Source organism: Pungitius pungitius, chromosome 21, assembly GCF_949316345.1.
Source record: "Pungitius pungitius chromosome 21, fPunPun2.1, whole genome shotgun sequence".
Taxonomy (NCBI): Eukaryota; Metazoa; Chordata; class Actinopteri; order Perciformes; family Gasterosteidae; genus Pungitius; species Pungitius pungitius.
Window position 1 is genome coordinate 8,690,749 of NC_084920.1, and position 17,247 is coordinate 8,707,995.

At 43.1% G+C, this 17,247-nt stretch overlaps 1 protein-coding gene across 2 annotated transcripts; it reads right to left on the bottom strand.

The window, feature by feature from the left end:
- Positions 1-2,644: 2,644 nt before the first annotated feature.
- Positions 2,645-16,822, bottom strand: LOC119213354 (myosin-16). Of its 2 annotated transcripts, none has more exons than XM_062560214.1 (18): positions 16,600-16,822; positions 15,330-15,386; positions 11,348-11,434; positions 10,630-10,875; positions 10,421-10,538; positions 10,141-10,268; positions 9,840-10,036; positions 9,612-9,744; positions 9,316-9,532; positions 9,102-9,238; positions 8,853-8,956; positions 7,889-8,081; positions 7,608-7,802; positions 7,378-7,503; positions 7,120-7,290; positions 5,561-5,761; positions 5,331-5,477; positions 2,645-3,140 (listed from the first exon to the last, which is right to left on the bottom strand). In XM_062560214.1, the coding sequence occupies exons 1-18, from the start codon at positions 16,633-16,635 to the stop codon at positions 2,988-2,990; spliced, it is 2,646 nt and encodes an 881-aa protein (XP_062416198.1). In that variant the 5' UTR covers positions 16,636-16,822; the 3' UTR covers positions 2,645-2,987. The 2 variants fall into 2 exon arrangements, with proteins under 2 accessions (XP_062416198.1, XP_062416197.1); XM_062560213.1 differs by having other exon boundaries at positions 7,608-7,811.
- Between the last annotated feature and the right edge of the window lie 425 nt (positions 16,823-17,247).

The following is a 17,247-nucleotide window of genomic DNA, read 5'->3' on the forward strand; positions in this document are numbered from 1 at the left end:
ACAATTGCAAAAAAACTGAAATGGGAGAAGCTTCTATGAATTTGAAATCACAGAAATAATAAAAGCTGGAATTAATTTCAAAAAGTTGCTTAAAATGCAACAAGCTGAAATTATTCTAAACATTGCTGAAAGAATAGAAAAAGCTGAAATACATAAATGAGAAAAGCTGAAATGAACTTGAAAGAATATCAAAAAAACAGAAATGGGAGAAGCTTCTATGAATTTGATATCACAGAAATAATAAAAGCTGAAATTATTCTAAACATTGCTGAAATAAAAAAGGCTGAAATACATTTAAAAATTGCTAAAAATACAGAAATGAGAAAAGCTGAAACGAACTTGAAAGAATTGGAAAAAACAGAAATGGGGGAAGCTTCTATGAATTTGACAAAATACAGAACTAATAAAAGCTTAAATTACTTCTAAACATTGCTGAATCTTTTTCATTCAAACTTAATGAACTTGTACACCGCTTTGCTAGTCTTCTGACAACTCAAAGCGCTTTAATACTAGATGACATCTCTCACCCATTAATACACTGATGACACAACCTACCATACACAGTGGCACCTGCCCATGTGCACAGAATAAACAAGACAGGAGAAGATCCTGGCAACAAGTCAAAATAAAATATAAAAACATTTTGCATGGTTGGTGAGTGCCTCAAAAGTTTGCAAATAGTGTAGAAATTACTGAAAGCTTCGTGGCGGTGCCATCAAAAACGCTCCTGGATACTTCCGGATAAGTTAACCGTCATGTCTTGATGATGTCATAAAGATGCGCGGTTTTGTGAAATAAACATGGACGCATACAGCGCCAATGACTAATACAAGTACTACGTGTTTCACTTGGACAATTAAATGTTAGTGGACACACACAAATACTACAGCCCCCATCTCGATTACAATTGTTCACTCCTCAGTGCGCAGTTTCGCCCACCAGCGGACCCCCTCCTCCCCCCTAACCCCGGCTGGTCCACCGTAACTTTTGACGTGCTTATTAACTGACGGACCTTCTTGCGGTCCGATGAAGGTTATTAATAGTATATTAAGTTGACGCTTTGTTGCGTAAAATAAAGACCAAACGATCTCCTGTCATTCGCGTAAGAAAACAAACTCACGTATCTGCAGTTCAATCACCGAAGGAACAACGTCACGCCACTCCCCGTAACTTTTGACGTGCTTATTAACCTACGGACCTTCTTGCGGTCCGCGAAAAGGTTATTAATAGTATCACTCGCGTAAAAAAATAAACTCACGTGCCTGCAGCTTAATGACAACACCGAAGGAACAACGTCACAACCACGGTTTAAGTCTCCAGCGGGGAGTAGCCTCGTTAGCAGTTTAGCTAGCTAGCAATCTAGTACTTATGGCTCTCACATGTCTCAAATATCTTACGGTCCAGCCTCCACATTACTTACGGTCTGCTCATCCCGGGTCTCCGTCCCAACTCACGACACGCACGTCCACACGTACCGTTATCTAACCACGGTTAAACCTGCACGTCCCTGAGCTACGTCTTTATGGCCATAGATCAACAGCTGATCGCTAATTAGCTCACGGCGAAGAGAGTGAAGAGATTTAGACAAAATCCACACCTCAAACAAATGCTTCCTGGAGCAAAACTATTTGGAGTAGCCAAAAAATAATGACATTTTGAGAGACACAAGACTCTACCGAACGTTTGAGTGTAGTTTGTATGTCTCTATGTGTTTTAAAACTGCTCAAACAGCCGTTTACAAAAAGTGTACCGGCTGTGTTTTTTTTTTTTTAAATGTTGGCAGATTTGTATGGAAGCGTATGGGGCTCGGGGCAGACTTTGTCTCACAATCAGGCTCCTCACGCAAAAAGTAAATAACTCTGACATTCCAAACTTATACGAGTCCAACCAGCACAAGCACGGCTAATGTTTTCTTTTTAAATGAAGGCTGAAAAGTGAATATTGTGGCCGTAAAGATAAAAGTGCCTCTTTTTTTTTTACTGAATCCTCACACGGCGCTCACTCTAAATCGCGGGACAATCCGGAAAACTCCACTCTAAATTCGAAAGAAACCCCAAAACTAATGAAACATAATTAGTGTTTATGAAAAAACTATAATAGATATCAACAAGCTGTTTTTTTTATAAAATTGTTAAGACTTGTGTCAACATTTTAAAGTTTAAATGGTGTCTCTAGCTGAAAGATTGGAAAAGCTGAAAAAGTTGAAAGTTGAAGAAGTTTTGAAAGGATTTGAAAATTTAATCCATTAGGAAACCATGTTAAAAAGGTTGAAGATATTAATTTATATTAATTCAATTATAAGAGCTAAAAAGCTGAAAAGTCATAGCACCCCTCCCCTGAATGAGCTGAACATTTTAATATTTGAATGGTCTTAATAGCTGAAAGTGTGAAGGAGTTGAAAGGTGCGGCGGAAGAAATAGTAGAATAAGGCGGAATAAAGATTAGAAGAACAATACTTGGAATGCTTGAAGCATTCCAACTAATAATGATAATTATGTATCTGTGTCCTGTTATTTATCTTTAGTATGCATTTCAGAAAGAAAAAATGGTTAGGATTCAGGTGTGATTAATCATGATTAATCCACTGAAAATTCTAATTAATTTGATTAAAATTTTTAATCATTTGACAGCCCTAATATATATATAATAGCACAGATAGAGAGAAATATAATACTGCAAGCCTGACTAGTTTGAACCATGCAGAGTGCAAATAAACTTAACAAAAGCCTTGCTATTTTTCTGTTCCTGAGACTCTACAGTGCAATCTTGTGTTGGAACACAATTACAGTTTTTAGATACAAATATTCCATTAAGCAGTAGATGTGTTGGATTGTGTTATTAAAGTAAGGATCCTACAGAAAGAGATGAGTGTACATTTTTAAAAGGTTCAATAGACAAACATGTGACACACACTGAATGAGTTGTGAGGTTTGAGCAGCTTCAAACTGAGAGTTGGGGGAGTGGTTGTTGTCCGCACCGCTGGGCTTCTAATCAATCATTAGTTTTTTCAGAGAGTTAAGGTACGCTGGGATGAGGGAGTTGACTGACTCGTTGTCGTCGTTGAGGATCTTGTGCCCTCTGCCCTCTGAGCCCACAGGGCTGGGGGACCTGACCTTCCCGGGGTACGGCATGCTGTAACCCTGGTGGAGCAAAGACATTCATTTATTCAGAGCAAACAATTCCATCTGAATCACTGGGGGTTTTAGGAATTACATTAAGCAAAACAATGTTGCTTTTCATCATTCATCAGTACATCTTTAATTATACATTGAAATAAGTTTATTTAACGAATAGTTAAACTAGTTCAACTATTTCAAATATGTATTAAGTCATTTTGCTTGGTGTATTCATCTCAGAGGTCAATATCTCTTGATAAAGATCTTCAAATTTTAATGAGGCACAAAATGCACAGTACTCAATATTTGTGTAAATGTATTCTATAGTTCAGGGGTGCCCAATAGGTCAATCGCTGTGCCAGTGGATCGCCTGCCATTGATCACATCACAAAATCACATCAAGTCACGCATGCGCGATAGACCACGGGAGGGAACGGAAGACTCACTACTAACGGATGCATTTAACTTCCTTTCAAAAGCAACCCGGCTGACTCCAGTCAGGGCAAGTCATCGAGTAAGGTAATGACCAAGAATATGTGGAATGGTTGTGACGGATCCCTACTTCTGACAGACGAGAGGCTCGTTGTTGTTTTGCGCTGACGGCATGTTGTTTTGTTGTGACTACGCTCGGCGGCCGGTCCTTGGAGGTGGAGGGGGAAAAGTGTGGGCACCCCTACCATAGTTTATTTTATCATATACCATACCATAGTAGTAGTAGTAGTAGTAGTAGTGGATAGTGTGTGTATAACGGATCAACTCGGACTCCTTAGTTATTGTCCTTGGGAACTTTAACATAGAAAACCTCATCCACAATCTTCCCAAATACAGACAAATGCACTCTGGACCACTGCAGGGCCTATCATGCCGCCCCTCGTGCTGCACTGGGACACTCTGACCACGCGTTGATCCATCTGATTCCTGCATACAGGCAGAAAATAAAACTCCAAGGAGTGAACCAGTAAGGCCAAGGAGGACCTCCAGGCACTGTGACGGCTTACATTAGCGTCTGTGTCCCATCCATGCACCAGGGTGAGCTACAACAATGGCAAACCCTGGGTCACAGCTGACCTCACGGCTACAGTTGCTAAAGGATCGGGAGTTTAAAAGTGGGGGACTTGTTTAGTCAAAATACAGGTTTGGCAATGCGCTCAGAGATGCAACAACTGTACTCAGAGAGGCTCCAACAGCAGTTCTCTTACAACGAATGTGTATCTGTATGGAGAGGCCTCAGACAGATCATCAGCTACAAGCCCAGAGCCCTCCAATTCCCCCCCCCCCTCCACCCAATCCATTCAGCTTTGCCTGGCTAATGAGCTGAATGACTTCCACTGCCGCTTTGAAAGACAAAGGATTAGTCCTGAACCAGTACACATCCTTCACACCCACCAGTCCCCCCCTTCCAGGAGAATAGGGGCTTATTGTCAGGATCCGGGTCTCTCTCTCTCTTCCCCTCTGCCATATACACTCATTGACACACGCATTTGCCCATTCATCGCACACCTTAGCGCACACACCCACTTCTCTCGTAGCCTTTCCACCCACCTGCCGCTCATTACAATCAGTTACAAAAAGTACCCTTGTTTTGACTTCCCTCTGCATTTGGATCTATCGCCACCTGCCGTGACACTTATGCCTCCCAACAACCCTGCAAATTCTCCCTCACATTGACGGATCTCTCAATTATGGAGAGTGACATAAATTGGAAATTTATATTTTATAATCTCAGGACCCCCGGAAAGCAGCCGGCACAGACTCTGTCTCTCCCTCCCTCCTGAAGCATTGTCCTAATCAGCTGTCTCCGGTGTTTACCAATACCTTTAGCACCTCACTTGAAACTTGCCATATTACCATTACACCAGCCTCCTTCAAGGCCTCCACCCTCATCCCCGTTCCCCCAAAAACAGAATCACACGACTTATTTTGAGATTTGTTTGCCTGCCTTATTGCCATCCGGTTCTATCCCTGTTCTCGTCTTTGCATTCTGTGCTTGCCCCTCTGGATTTGTTTGCCTGCTGACGGATCTCCCGGTTTTGACTTTGCCCGAACTTTTAGTAAATCCAGCTGTCTCTCTCATCTTTGTCTGAGTCATGCTTTTGGGTTCCTTTGTGTACCAGTAACCGTTACACTGTGCTGTCATTCTACTCGTCGTGAAATACATTCTTTAGTACAGTAGTACTTGTAAGCCCAGACGATGACCTGGTTAGGGGTACTTACAGAAGAGTGTCCTTTGCCAAAACTGCCTCTATTCTTGGTCCGGATCGTAGTGAGTGCTGTTTCAGCAATGTCGGCTCGCTCCTCAGCGTCATCCAACTCATTGACGGTTTTCCTGTACTTTGCTAAATTAATGTTAGCTTGCTCCTCCTGCAATTAAAATGGACAAGAATGTTATCAAGTAACAGGCACTTTATTTCAAGTAGGTAGAGTAGGAGGAGGGGATGACATACAGCCTCCTCCACTTGACTCTTGTAGGCCTTCAACTTGTTCTGCAGCCTTTCCACCAGCTCCTGCATTCTGAGCTGGTTCTTCTGGTCCTCCTCTGACTGGAATAACAGTTCCTTCAGACGGCGCTCGTTCTTACGCACTGTCTTCACCGCCTCAGCGTGCCGCTTCTGCTCTGAATCCAACTCCAGCTCCATCTCCTTTACCTGCACACAGACACACAATCATGACTAAAACTCTAATTGTTCATCAGGTGTTTATTGTTGTTTCCATGGAGAAACAACAATGGTTCTGTCTGGACCCTGGTCCTGCAGTGGCAGTGTGTAATGGCAGTGTGGTACATCCGGCGCCTGACATTAACATTTTTGCTCACCAGCCACTGTGGCTAGTGGTTTTCCACTCAGAAATTTCATTAGCCACAATTTTGTTGTTGGGAAATTAAGTTTGATTTGATTTACGATGACAATACAGTTTCCTAAAGTTTACTTGAAAAACTAGATTGACAATCCTTTCAATTATAAATGTCCATTGTAATCACCCAAATCAAGACCACCAAATATTCAGCTCAGTGTGTACAGCTCCTTTTTGTATGAAAACTTATGGAATTGATTAAGACAAAGACAAAAAGTTGAGCTCATTGCATATAATTGGTGGGGGTACTTCGTCTGTTTAGTTGCAATGCTATTGACGTGGCAAACGGAAATTTCATGGTCCTTTTATTGTATCCGCTGTGAAATTGCTTGTCCCAACTACAGAGACCGCCTTAACCATTTCTCTCCTGTATGTCCTACAAGCAGTTCAAAACATTACTTTCTTGGCTGGTTCATGAACCAGCCATTCTCAACTCCACCTGTCACTTGTGTTTGCGCGTCTATGTTGCAGTACAACTTGGTTGTCGCTTCTTTTTTCAAGATGTGGCGTGTGAACTGGTTAAAATGTGTGTGTCTCACGGTCAACGCGTGAGGCTTGAGAACCCTGCAATGAGTTAATTATTTTGGGTTTTAATAAGACTATTGTGACGAACTGTCTCATCCAGAAAACGGAGCAGGCAGGTCCACGCGGATCTCCGTTCGCCGACTGTCTGCCGAACTGCCCTGTGCTGGTAAACGGGTCTTCATCTCCATGCACATTGGTCTGCCACGGATTTTGCCTGCTAGCTAAACTGAGACAGCTGAGCTAAACTAAGGAAATGCACACTCACAGTTGCCAAGCGCACACTCATGTCTGTTGTCGTTGCACAAGAACCACCGCTGCCACCCATGTAAGCAAGCATTCTGCGTTCGTGGATGATGCACTCATGACTGAGTAATAACCGCCTTCACCCTCAACCCTCAGGGACAAACTTTCGTAAATGCAAAACACTAAAAATGACAGTCTGTTACACTACAATAAAGAAAATAGATCATTTTTGTGTATGTGAACATTATGGCCGGCAATGTAAAGGTCAGGACGGTTGCACTCAGCATCTGGAAGGAGTCATGGATACTTTTCATGTTGATAAGGGCAGTGGATGTCAATACATCTTGCTGTGTTTGACAAACCAGACTGATAGTGGACTCCGTACCTTTCCCTCCAACTTCTGGATGATCTTCTTGCCTCCTTTCAGAGCCATCTGCTCGGCCTCATCCATCCTGGTGCTCATGTCTTTGATTTGAGCATCCAGACCTTTCTTCACTCTCTCCAGGTGGAGTGTATGTTCCTGCTCCAGACGCAGCTTTTCCCCCACTCGTGCTAACTGAAAGAGTTACACCAGCCATTTGACATGACAATACCTTAAGTACCTCTACTGATCTCATCTCTCAAATGTCTTTGTATGTTTTACCTCAGAGCTGGCCTTGTTAGACTTGTCCATTGAACCTCTTAGCGCTCCTTGCAGCTCCTCATTCTCCTGCAGCAGAGTCTGGAGATCCACCTCCAGCTTCCTCCTCGCACTCAGAGCCAACTGGAACTGAACACACAAGAGAAATATTAAGAAAGTTATCAATGTACTTTGATTCTGCCAATACATGATTGATTCTTAGCTGATGATACTGCAGAGACACAACTCATCACCTGGTTGTTTAGGTCGCTGTGTTTCTCTCTGGTATCCTGCAGCTCCATCTCCAAGGCCTTGCAGGATCTCTCTGTGATCTCCAGGGATGCACAAGTTTCCGCCCCCTCACTAACCAATAAAGAGCAGCGTCGTTCCGCGGCTATCTGCTCCTCCCGGCACTCCTCATTGCTCCGTACCGACTCTTCCAACTGGGCCTGCAGCTCCTGGGACAGGAACAGTGATTCAGTCATTTATCCTCCAGGAGAGTGCTAAAAAAACATATGGTATGTTATGGTCAGACCTTTATCTGTTGCTGCATCTTCTTGCTGCTCTTGCTGAGTTCTGCATTGCTCTTGTTTAGGAGCTCCACCTGTAACTCCAGCTCATTGATGTCAGCCTCACATTTCTTTTTTAACTTCAGCCCCTCTGCCTTTCCTTTCACCTCCACATCCAGAGTGGCCTGCAGGGACTCCAGCGCCCTCTGGTGGCATTTTCTGACAGAGGAGGAGAATTCATTGAAATGTATTAGAAAAATTGAAAGAAGAGACATAACAAAGAAGAACTTTGCTGGTATTAGCAAAGTGAGTAATGCAGCAGACTAGCCTTACTACTGAAAATAATGTTACAAAGCATTGGGGCCATAGGTATCTTCCCTCTTAGGCAAGACACACCATGACATCCAAAAGTAGGAAAACAAGACAGTGACATGGCATTAGAAGTAGTAAAACAATTACAAAAGCACACAATAGTTCAACATTTAGGGAAGTACAGTTTAGTACAGAGGATGAACACTTTTCTCATACCTTGTGCATTCAATGTTTACTCACAACTAGCAGCTGGTTAATTTAGCTTAGCATTCATCCTGGAAACAGGGGGAAACCTTTCCTAAAATAGCAATATGTTCTGCTAAGATAGTCGTCTGCTGGCTGTAGAAACCTTTAAATTGATTAAACAAAAACAAAGCAATTCTCTAAGACAAGACTTCCCACCAGAGACAGTTTCAGCGGACCTAATTCAAAAAGTAATGTATAATGAAAACCAATAATGGAAGAGATTGATTGAGACTGCCTAAAGGTTGTTGGGATAATGAGGAGTTAAAAGTTTAAATTTACAGTTACATTATATACTAGAAGGTAGATCATAAAATAACCTGTGTATTGTAATAACAGTAATTTAGAGTGAATTACAAAAGGGGATGGCAGACAGTTTCAGCTCTTTTGCCTTCCTAGTGTTCTACACTAAGGATTGAGTGGAGGCTGAGGTACCTAGCAGCAACCATCTCTTCCTCCTTCTCCTGAAGTCTGCGCTCCAGGTCTCCTTTAGCTTGAGACAACTCCAGCTGCAGCCTCAGCACCTTAGTCTCCTCAACCTGGGTGGAGACAATGAAGAGGGGAAGAGAAGATAGAGGAAAAGGAAGAAAATACACAGACATTTCATTCCAAATGTGTAAAACGAACTGAAAGAGTAAGCATATAGACACAAATTAGCACAGCTAGATTACTGAAGCTATGCACCTCCAAAGCTGCTTCTGACTCTTCCAGTGAGGCTTGTAACTCTTCTTTCTCCATCTCAATCTTCTTCTTTGCTTTCTGGAGCTCATGGACACTTTTACCTCCATCTGAAAGCTGATCTGTCATGTCAGCTACCTCCTCTGTTAAAGACAATTCACACTAATTAAACCAAGGGTTCTATCCAACTAATCCCTACATTATATGTGTACTCTCGTACCCTGGTAGACCTGGTTCTCCCTGCGTAGGGCCTCGAGCTGCTCCAGAGACTCTTCATGGGTTGTCTTGAGTTTGAAAAGCTCACTGGCGTGTTGCCTGCTCTCCTTTTGGCAGCCTTCCACCTCAGTCACCAGCTCCTCACACTTCTGCTTCCAGTCTTCAAGCTGCTTCTCCAGGACCTGCTGCTTCTTATCCAGAGCCTGACCGCAGCTGCTGGCCTAGGACAGGGAACATATGCTCAAAGACAACCAAAAAAACAATCATGGCGCAGGAACACTGATATGACATGCTTCCTACCTTCTCCAGGTCTATGCAGAGCTCTTCCACCTCTCCCTGCAGCCTCTGCTTGTTTTTTTCGAGCGAGGAACATTTGGCTTGCGTGGCTTCCACAGCCTCCTCAGCCTCCTGAAGTCTGGTTGCCAACTTCTTCCTGTAAACACATTATTTGGACCACGTAAAAACGTTCAAAGGTCAAACGTGATGGATGATTATTAGTATCAAATATCGTGCTTGATATATTGATACCTTGTGTCCTCCAGCTTGTCGGCGTGCTGTATGGCATCTGTCTCATGCTTGGTCATCCAGTGCGTCTTTTCGCTGTTGAGTTTGGAAACAAGACGCTGCAGCTCGTGCTTGCTCTCTTGCTCCTCCTCCACCTGCTCCTTCAGCACCTCGCACTCCTGCAGCACGGTGCTCAGACTGCTGCTGAGCACATGCTTACACTAGCAGCCACATCAGAGACACATGTGAATACAGAGGTGGGAGACCAAGGCATCTGTTAAAATGCAAAAATGCATTTTATTATTATTTCCACACACACACACACCTTGACCTCCTCGTCCAGATGTTTCTTTAAATCTTCCAGTTGGGATTGGAGCAGAGCCTTGGAGCGGCTCAGCTGGCTGGCTCGGGCCTCTGCCTCCTCGATCTGTCGACTCATATCTGCATTATCAGCTGAAAGGACACACAGGGAAACTGATCATCACACCGCAACATGGGGTGTTTAGCACAGTACATAGGCCAGGGCTATTTCAATCCTCCTAAATGAAATTCCATAATTCGTAATGTGTGTTTGTCTTTTATGTGTCAAATGAGGTGGACAGTACATGTTAGTCTGTTCCTGGCCACACTGAGCTCGGTCTGGTTCCTCTGCAGGTCGTCTCCTCTCCTGTTGGCTTCTGACAGCTGCTCTTCCAGCTTCTTCATCTGGCTTTCTGAAGATGTCTGCAGTAGAACAATAGCCCACCAGAACACATCTTACACTTTAGTTAAAAATGTTAAACAAACTGCACAACATGCAACCTGACATACTAACCTTGGCTTTCTGCAGACTCTCCAGTGAAGCAGTCAGCTCATCCACCTCCATCCTCAGACTCTGCTTCTCTTTCTCGAGCTTGGCTCTAGTCCGCAGCAGAGCTTCATACTGCTCACTCAGGTCTGCCATGGCATCACTGTGCCGTTTCTTCAGAGAAGCAGCCAACACTTCTGACTGGACACAGGTCTCCTCCAGGTCTCGCCTCAGACGCTGCAACTCAGCCTCTCGCTTCTTGTTCACCTCCATCTGTAAATCACACACAGGCTGTCTGTGAAGACATTCACACTGTGAAATGTGTGAGTTCTTTAGGTTTAGCTGAGATTTAAAAGTACCTTTCCTTTACCTTTTGACAAAAAAGCATGTAGTGTATAACCTAGTACAGCTTACAAATAGAGATATTTTACGGATTGTATGTAAATCTCAAAATAAATACGTAGTATCACAATGATTCTTTCATAATCAGAATATCCCTTGACTAAAAAGACTAACAAATTGTAGCACTTAAATTGTACTTATAGTGGCTCTTATCTATAGCAAGTTCTCGGCTTATTTAATGAAATTGCACTTTCTTTTGAGTTTGTAACATTGTGGTTAAAATGCACTTGTTGTGATTCGCTTTGGACAAAAGCGTCAGCTAAATGACATGTATTGTAATGTAAAAAACAAGGCACCGACACACAAGGAGTATACAGTGATATAAAAGTATCTAAAGTTTTACCTGTGAGGTGGTGATCCCTCCTGCTTCCTCAAGTCGGTCAGTGAGATTATCAAGTTCTCTAGTCAGATCTGCTCTTTGTTTCTCCACCTGCCAGAAATGAATTAACTGTCACTTAAGGAGCTTAATGGAGAATTTAAAGTAAAACTAATTATAAATGGACAATAATTACATCAGTTTGATTTCTGTCATGGTACAATGTACAGCATGTATGATCACAATGTAACCATTACTGCATTACTGCATCTGGAGTTGCAATAATGAATATTTCTTTTCCACTAAAGAGCAAGTCATAGTATGGTTAGTAATTTTGTGAAAACAATGTAAATGTGCTGCTATGATCCCAGCTAGTTGAACTCTACAGTGGGTTTCTCAGCCATTGCTGATAGCGGCAAAATTGAACCAAATATTACATTTAATGTGAGTAGATATAAAGATAACTGAATTGTTTGTCAACATGTTTAGAATACTTGGAAAATACATATGTTAGATATCAATATAAAACAATTCTAATTTTTCCGTGAAGCTTCAGAAATATGGAATGCCGTTTTAGTCAAAATTAAATAAATGAACAAATACACGGTAATGCATAATGACACTGCATTTCATAATAAATAAATGAACAAATACACGGTAATGCATAATGACACTGCATTTCATGATAAATAAATGAATAAAAACACGGTAATGCATAATGGCACGGTAATGCATAATGACACAGTATTTCATTTCACATTCTTATATGCAAATCAGGGGGCGTGGCTATCTATCACATTCACAACAGACGAGAGCCGTGTGCCGTCGACACCGCTAGCGAACGCGGAAGCACCCCCCCCCCGATTGAATTGGGTCGCCGCTTGTCATTAAGGGGTAAAGGTGGGTCCCGGAGCCAGACAAGTTGAGAACCACTGGGCTAAGGGACGTGAGAGTGTTGACATAATGGAAGACATCGGTGGGCTCCGAGATAGCATGCTAGCATTAGCGGATCAAATCGATCAACATGGGTTATCTGCAGATACTATTTTGACACATATTGAGGGTTTTTTGGAAATACTAGGGCTTGCGGTTCCCACTTCGGCAGCTCTAGACTGCGGTCAACTCAGGCGACACTCGGATATCCGTGGTCAACTCAGCCGACACTTGAATTTTAGTGCACGTTTATGCTGAAATTTACGGTACCATTTCTCAAAGTTTGGTCCGGTTACTTGCTCAATACCGTAAATGTCAGCATAAACGTGGACTGAAATTCAAGTGTCGGCTGAGGCTCTGTTGTCTGTTCTGAGTGATGATAGATAGCCACGCCCCCTGATTTGCATATAAGAAAGTGAAATGAAATACTGTGTCATTATGCATTACCGTGTCATTATGCATTATCGTGTTTTTATTCATTTATTTATTATGAAATGCAGTGTCATTATGCATTACCGTGTTTTTATTCATTTATTTATTATGAAATGCAGTGTCATTATGCATTACCGTGTATTTATTCATTTATTTATTATGAAATACAGTGTCATTATGCATTACCGTGTATTTGTTCATTTATTTAATTTTGACTAAAACGGCATTCCATACAGAAATGCGTGAATGATCAACTCCTCAGCAAAGTCATCGGAGAGATCCTTCTCATACACAAACGTGGTACAACACAGTTACACATGTTTAACCAGAGACAAATATACAAACATACATGGCCAATAAAGCCAATTATTATTCTGATGTTGGGACTGGTCCATCAAAATGGAGTTTTGGGCCACCACGATAGCAGCAGGATAGAACAAGCAAAAAACTGATGATGGGGGTTCAAACCTCAAACTGTGGGCCACCAGCTCCATCCAACTAGCACTGAAGCTCAAATGTTCATTGGAGTTGAGGGGGGCTGCAGAGTGGGGTATAATTCTCTACTGGTATGTCACTGCGAGTGACTCCTGTAACTGTACCTTAACCATTTTAACTGCTGCTCATATGAAAATAGTATTTGCAGCTTAAACCTCACCTTTTTTTGCTGTGGGTTTGTTTTGAGACTTTCAGCGATCCTAGTCCATCTTGACTAGGATAAGAGTACAAAGATATTGATGGTATTTCTGTATTTGTTTTACAGATTACATACTAGTTTTGTGCGTGTCAGAGAACAATCCACTGCACAGTTTGTGTGTGTGAGCAACATTCCAGTTGGGAGAAGATCCCATGGAAAATGATCTCTCCTCTGAGCGACCTGAGGAGCAGAGTCGAATAATAGACTGCCTGTCTGCAGCGGAGGTATGTTGTGTTTCAGCTCCCCTGAAGACGCAGATAAGGACCTGCATGTGTGTGCCTGCTTCTTTCATCGGCCCCAGGGGCTTTGGAGACGGGTAGGGTGGGGTGGGGGGCCCACCATTAGCAATGCCACCCAAGAGATGAGTAATGTAAACACCCACTGTAACTGTAGTCAGCACTCGGGGTGAAATATGTACCTCTGCACTTATCAACTACAACATGGGGTGCAGGCAGGTCTTAAGAGGGGCAACCAGGTTCTGTGGCTTATATACCAGACTAAGAATGGTCCAAAAAGACCCTACGAACAAACGGAAGAGGAAAGGAGCTACCTGGCCCAGAGGAAGCCCCGGGCCCCCATTTGGAGCCAGACCCAGATGGAGGGCCCGACATCGAGTGTCTGGTGGCCCGGCTTGCCGTGGAGCCCGGCCGGGCATAGCCCGAAGGAGTGACGCGCATCCCAAGATTCTAACCCCCATGGTTTTCACCACCTGCGGAGGAAACCGATGGGGTCGGGTGCGCTGCTACAAGGGTCGCAGTGACAGTGGGGGGCCTAGACGGAACAGACCTGGGCAGAAGATGCTGGCTCTGGGGACGTGGAACGGAACCTCTCTGGGGGGAAGGAGCCGGAGCTTGTGCGAGAGGTGGAGGGTTATCAGTTGGATCTGGTGGGGCTTACCTCTACGCACAGCCTCAGCTCTGGAACCACACTCCTGGATAGGGGATGGACTTTATTCTACTCTGGAGTGGCCCATGGTGTGAGGCGTCAAGCGGGTGTGGGGATACTCACAAGTCCCCGGCTGAGTGCTGCTACAGTAAAGTTTACCCCAGTGGACAAAAGGGTCGCCTCCCTTCGCCTTCGGGGGGTGTGGGGGAAAGCTCTGACTGTTGTCTGTGCATATGCACCAAACAGCAGCTCAGAGTATTTGGCCTTTTGGAGACCTTGAATGGAGTCCTGCATAGGGCTCCAATAGGGGACTCCATAGTCCTATTGAGAGACTTCAATGGCAACGTGGGCAACGATGGATAACTGGAGAGGCGTTATTAGGAGGAATGGCCTCCCTGATCTGAACCCGAGCGGTCGTTTGATATTGGACTTCTGTGCTAGTCATGGATTGTCCATAACAAACACCATGTTCAAACATGTTCATAAGTGCACGTGGTACCAGAACACCCAAGGTCAAAGATCAATGATCGATTTTATAATCATATTGTCTGATCTTAAAGGTAAAGAGAGGGGAAGAGCTGTCAACTGATCATCATCTGGTAGTGAGCTGGGTCAGAGGATGGGGGAAGCCTCCTTTTGGAGGTGTTCCAGGCACGTCCAGCTGGGAAGAGGCTGAGGGGAAAGATTATATCTCTGCACTGGCCTGGGAACGCCTTGTGATCCCCCAGTCAGAGCTGGTAGATGTGGCCCGGGAAAGGGAGGTTTGGGGTCCCCTGCTGGAGCTGTTGCCCCTGCGACCCAACCCCGGATAAGCAGTTGAAGATGGATGGATGGACTTTAAGAGCATCTGGTTTAAAACAACAAGCAGTTATAGCCCCCACCTTCGTAGATAAGCTTATTTGAAATACTTACACTGTTTTACAAACTTTAGTCTGTTAAAAAGGAAGGTAAGAAAAAATAATTTCTTGATATCACGAGAAACAGAAGTTGTGTGTAGGCCTAAGTGTGTCTTTATCCAGAAGGCACAGAAACACAGAAACAGAGAAACACATCTGTGTACCATACCTTGGCCCTGATGGCCCGCTCAGCTTCCAGTTCCTCCTCAAGCTCTTCAATGCGAGCCTGAGGAAAGAAAAAAGTTTTAAAAATAACTGCTTCGTTTTGTTAAAGATGGCAGCTAAAATTGAGATGAATCATTTGGTTTGACATGACAGAGAACATATCTGGCTACATCTCAGCAGATGCACATGTGTGGTTGTGAGAACGATTCCTACTCTCTCCTTACTCTAGGGATTTGGAACGGCCCTAACATTTTGCTCAGGTAGCAATTCATAGCAAGAATGTCCGTAGCCATCATCATTATCTGTATTCTGAACCAGGGATGGGTTTGCCATTGAGACTGAAACACATCTGAAGATATATATATATACATATATATATATATATATATATATATATATATATACACACACACACACGGTATTCCTGTGTGCCGAAAGTAAAGTTGTCTAGCTGCAGTCAGTTAGATGAAAGCGAGCAAGACGGTAGCTGAAGCTGAAGAGGTCTTTTTGCATTGGAAGTAAAACAAACAGAAGAGCTGTTCAGAGGAATTCCTCCTGTATCAAACAGAAGAAGGATGTGTTAGTATCACTTTAGGCACCGCTAGGCTAACCTAGCTGCAAAGCTAGCTGCTAGTCTAAGGCTACGACCACCGCTGTGTGCCTAAAAGTCATGACTAAATGTCAGGATATTGTTGCCACTAAATACACAGCCGTCAAATTATGGGAGAGTTGAGAAATTGCACGACGACAGCAGCGAGAGTCGCTAGTTCAACATCTTCCACCCGGTGGAATTATGCCTCCAAGATAATCACGTGTTTAGTTTATTGTTTTTGTGATTAATCTTTTGAAGGCCCTAATATATATATATATAGTGTTGTAAATGTGTGTGTGTATATATACACACACACACACACTCCAAGTTGTGTCATGTTCTGCCCTATCTACAGCTTCTATCTATGTCAAGAAGTGTGTCTGACATGGCATGTAGCCCAGGGCCATTCGCAGCGACAATACCTCTACTGACTTGCTGCTTGTCTCCCTAAGCTCTCCGAACATAATAGTATCACATATTAACGACAGAATGAAGACACACCGACAGGGAATCATTCTGTTGTTGTAGCCTTTTGTGTTTGCTTAAATGTCTCAGAAATTTCACAAGGAATGCTTTAGGAATGGCATACTACGATCAAAACATAGCGTCATATGTTTCTCCTCAATATTTTGAAATGTTAAGAACAAAACCAAGAGACATAAAAAGTTGAATAAGAACTCACATGCCAGCATAGGACCTCTGCAGAGAGAACAGCCATGGTGAGGCAGCAGCCGTCCAACTGACGGACTGACTATCACCTACACACACACACACAGCTTCACTGGGAATCCCCTGCGAGATTTAACTGTTTACAGCCCTTTGTGCATGCACAGCCTTAATTCTCTCAATCTTGTTACTAAATTTCTACTCTCCACAGCTTCAAAATAAATATTGTGGCACTACTACAATTGAAGAAACCTAAGGTACTAACGTTCCGATGTCAGAGTCAGACAGCATGGATTAACACAAAACTAGTAAATAGTTTTTTCATTTATATTGTGAATTTTTCTCAATTAAATGATCCTTGAAGTGAAGTTTCTATTGATTGAGTAACAAAATGAGCATCATCATCATTGCTGAGAATGGTTGTAGGGTCTGATATTTTTTTCCTCTGCATTCTGAAAATAGCATAATTGTCCATGAATTGCAATCATAGCTGATGGGATTTTCACAGTACAACAGTAAAGGTCATATTTGTTTGATTGGCAACCAAATTAAGCACTAGAGAAACGCCAGGATGAGTATTCTGTAATTCTGATGGTTCTAATCTCTGATTCTATTTTTGATGGTTGAAGTAATGCATTCCAACACATATGACCATGGCTGGCTT

What these genes read in the sequence shown, in the direction of transcription:
- LOC119213354 (XM_062560213.1), bottom strand. Translation starts at nt 16,635, where the DNA reads ATGGCTGTTCTCTCTGCAGAGGTCCTATGCTGGCAT. An exon ending in CAGAGGTCCTATGCTGGCAT is followed by an intron (nt 15,387 to 16,599) that starts GTGAGTTCTTAT and finishes TTCTTTCCTCAG; the next exon opens with GCTCGCATTGAAGAGCTTGA. An exon ending in ATCTGGACGAGGAGGTCAAG is followed by an intron (nt 10,037 to 10,140) that starts GTGTGTGTGTGT and finishes TGTGGCTGCTAG; the next exon opens with TGTAAGCATGTGCTCAGCAG.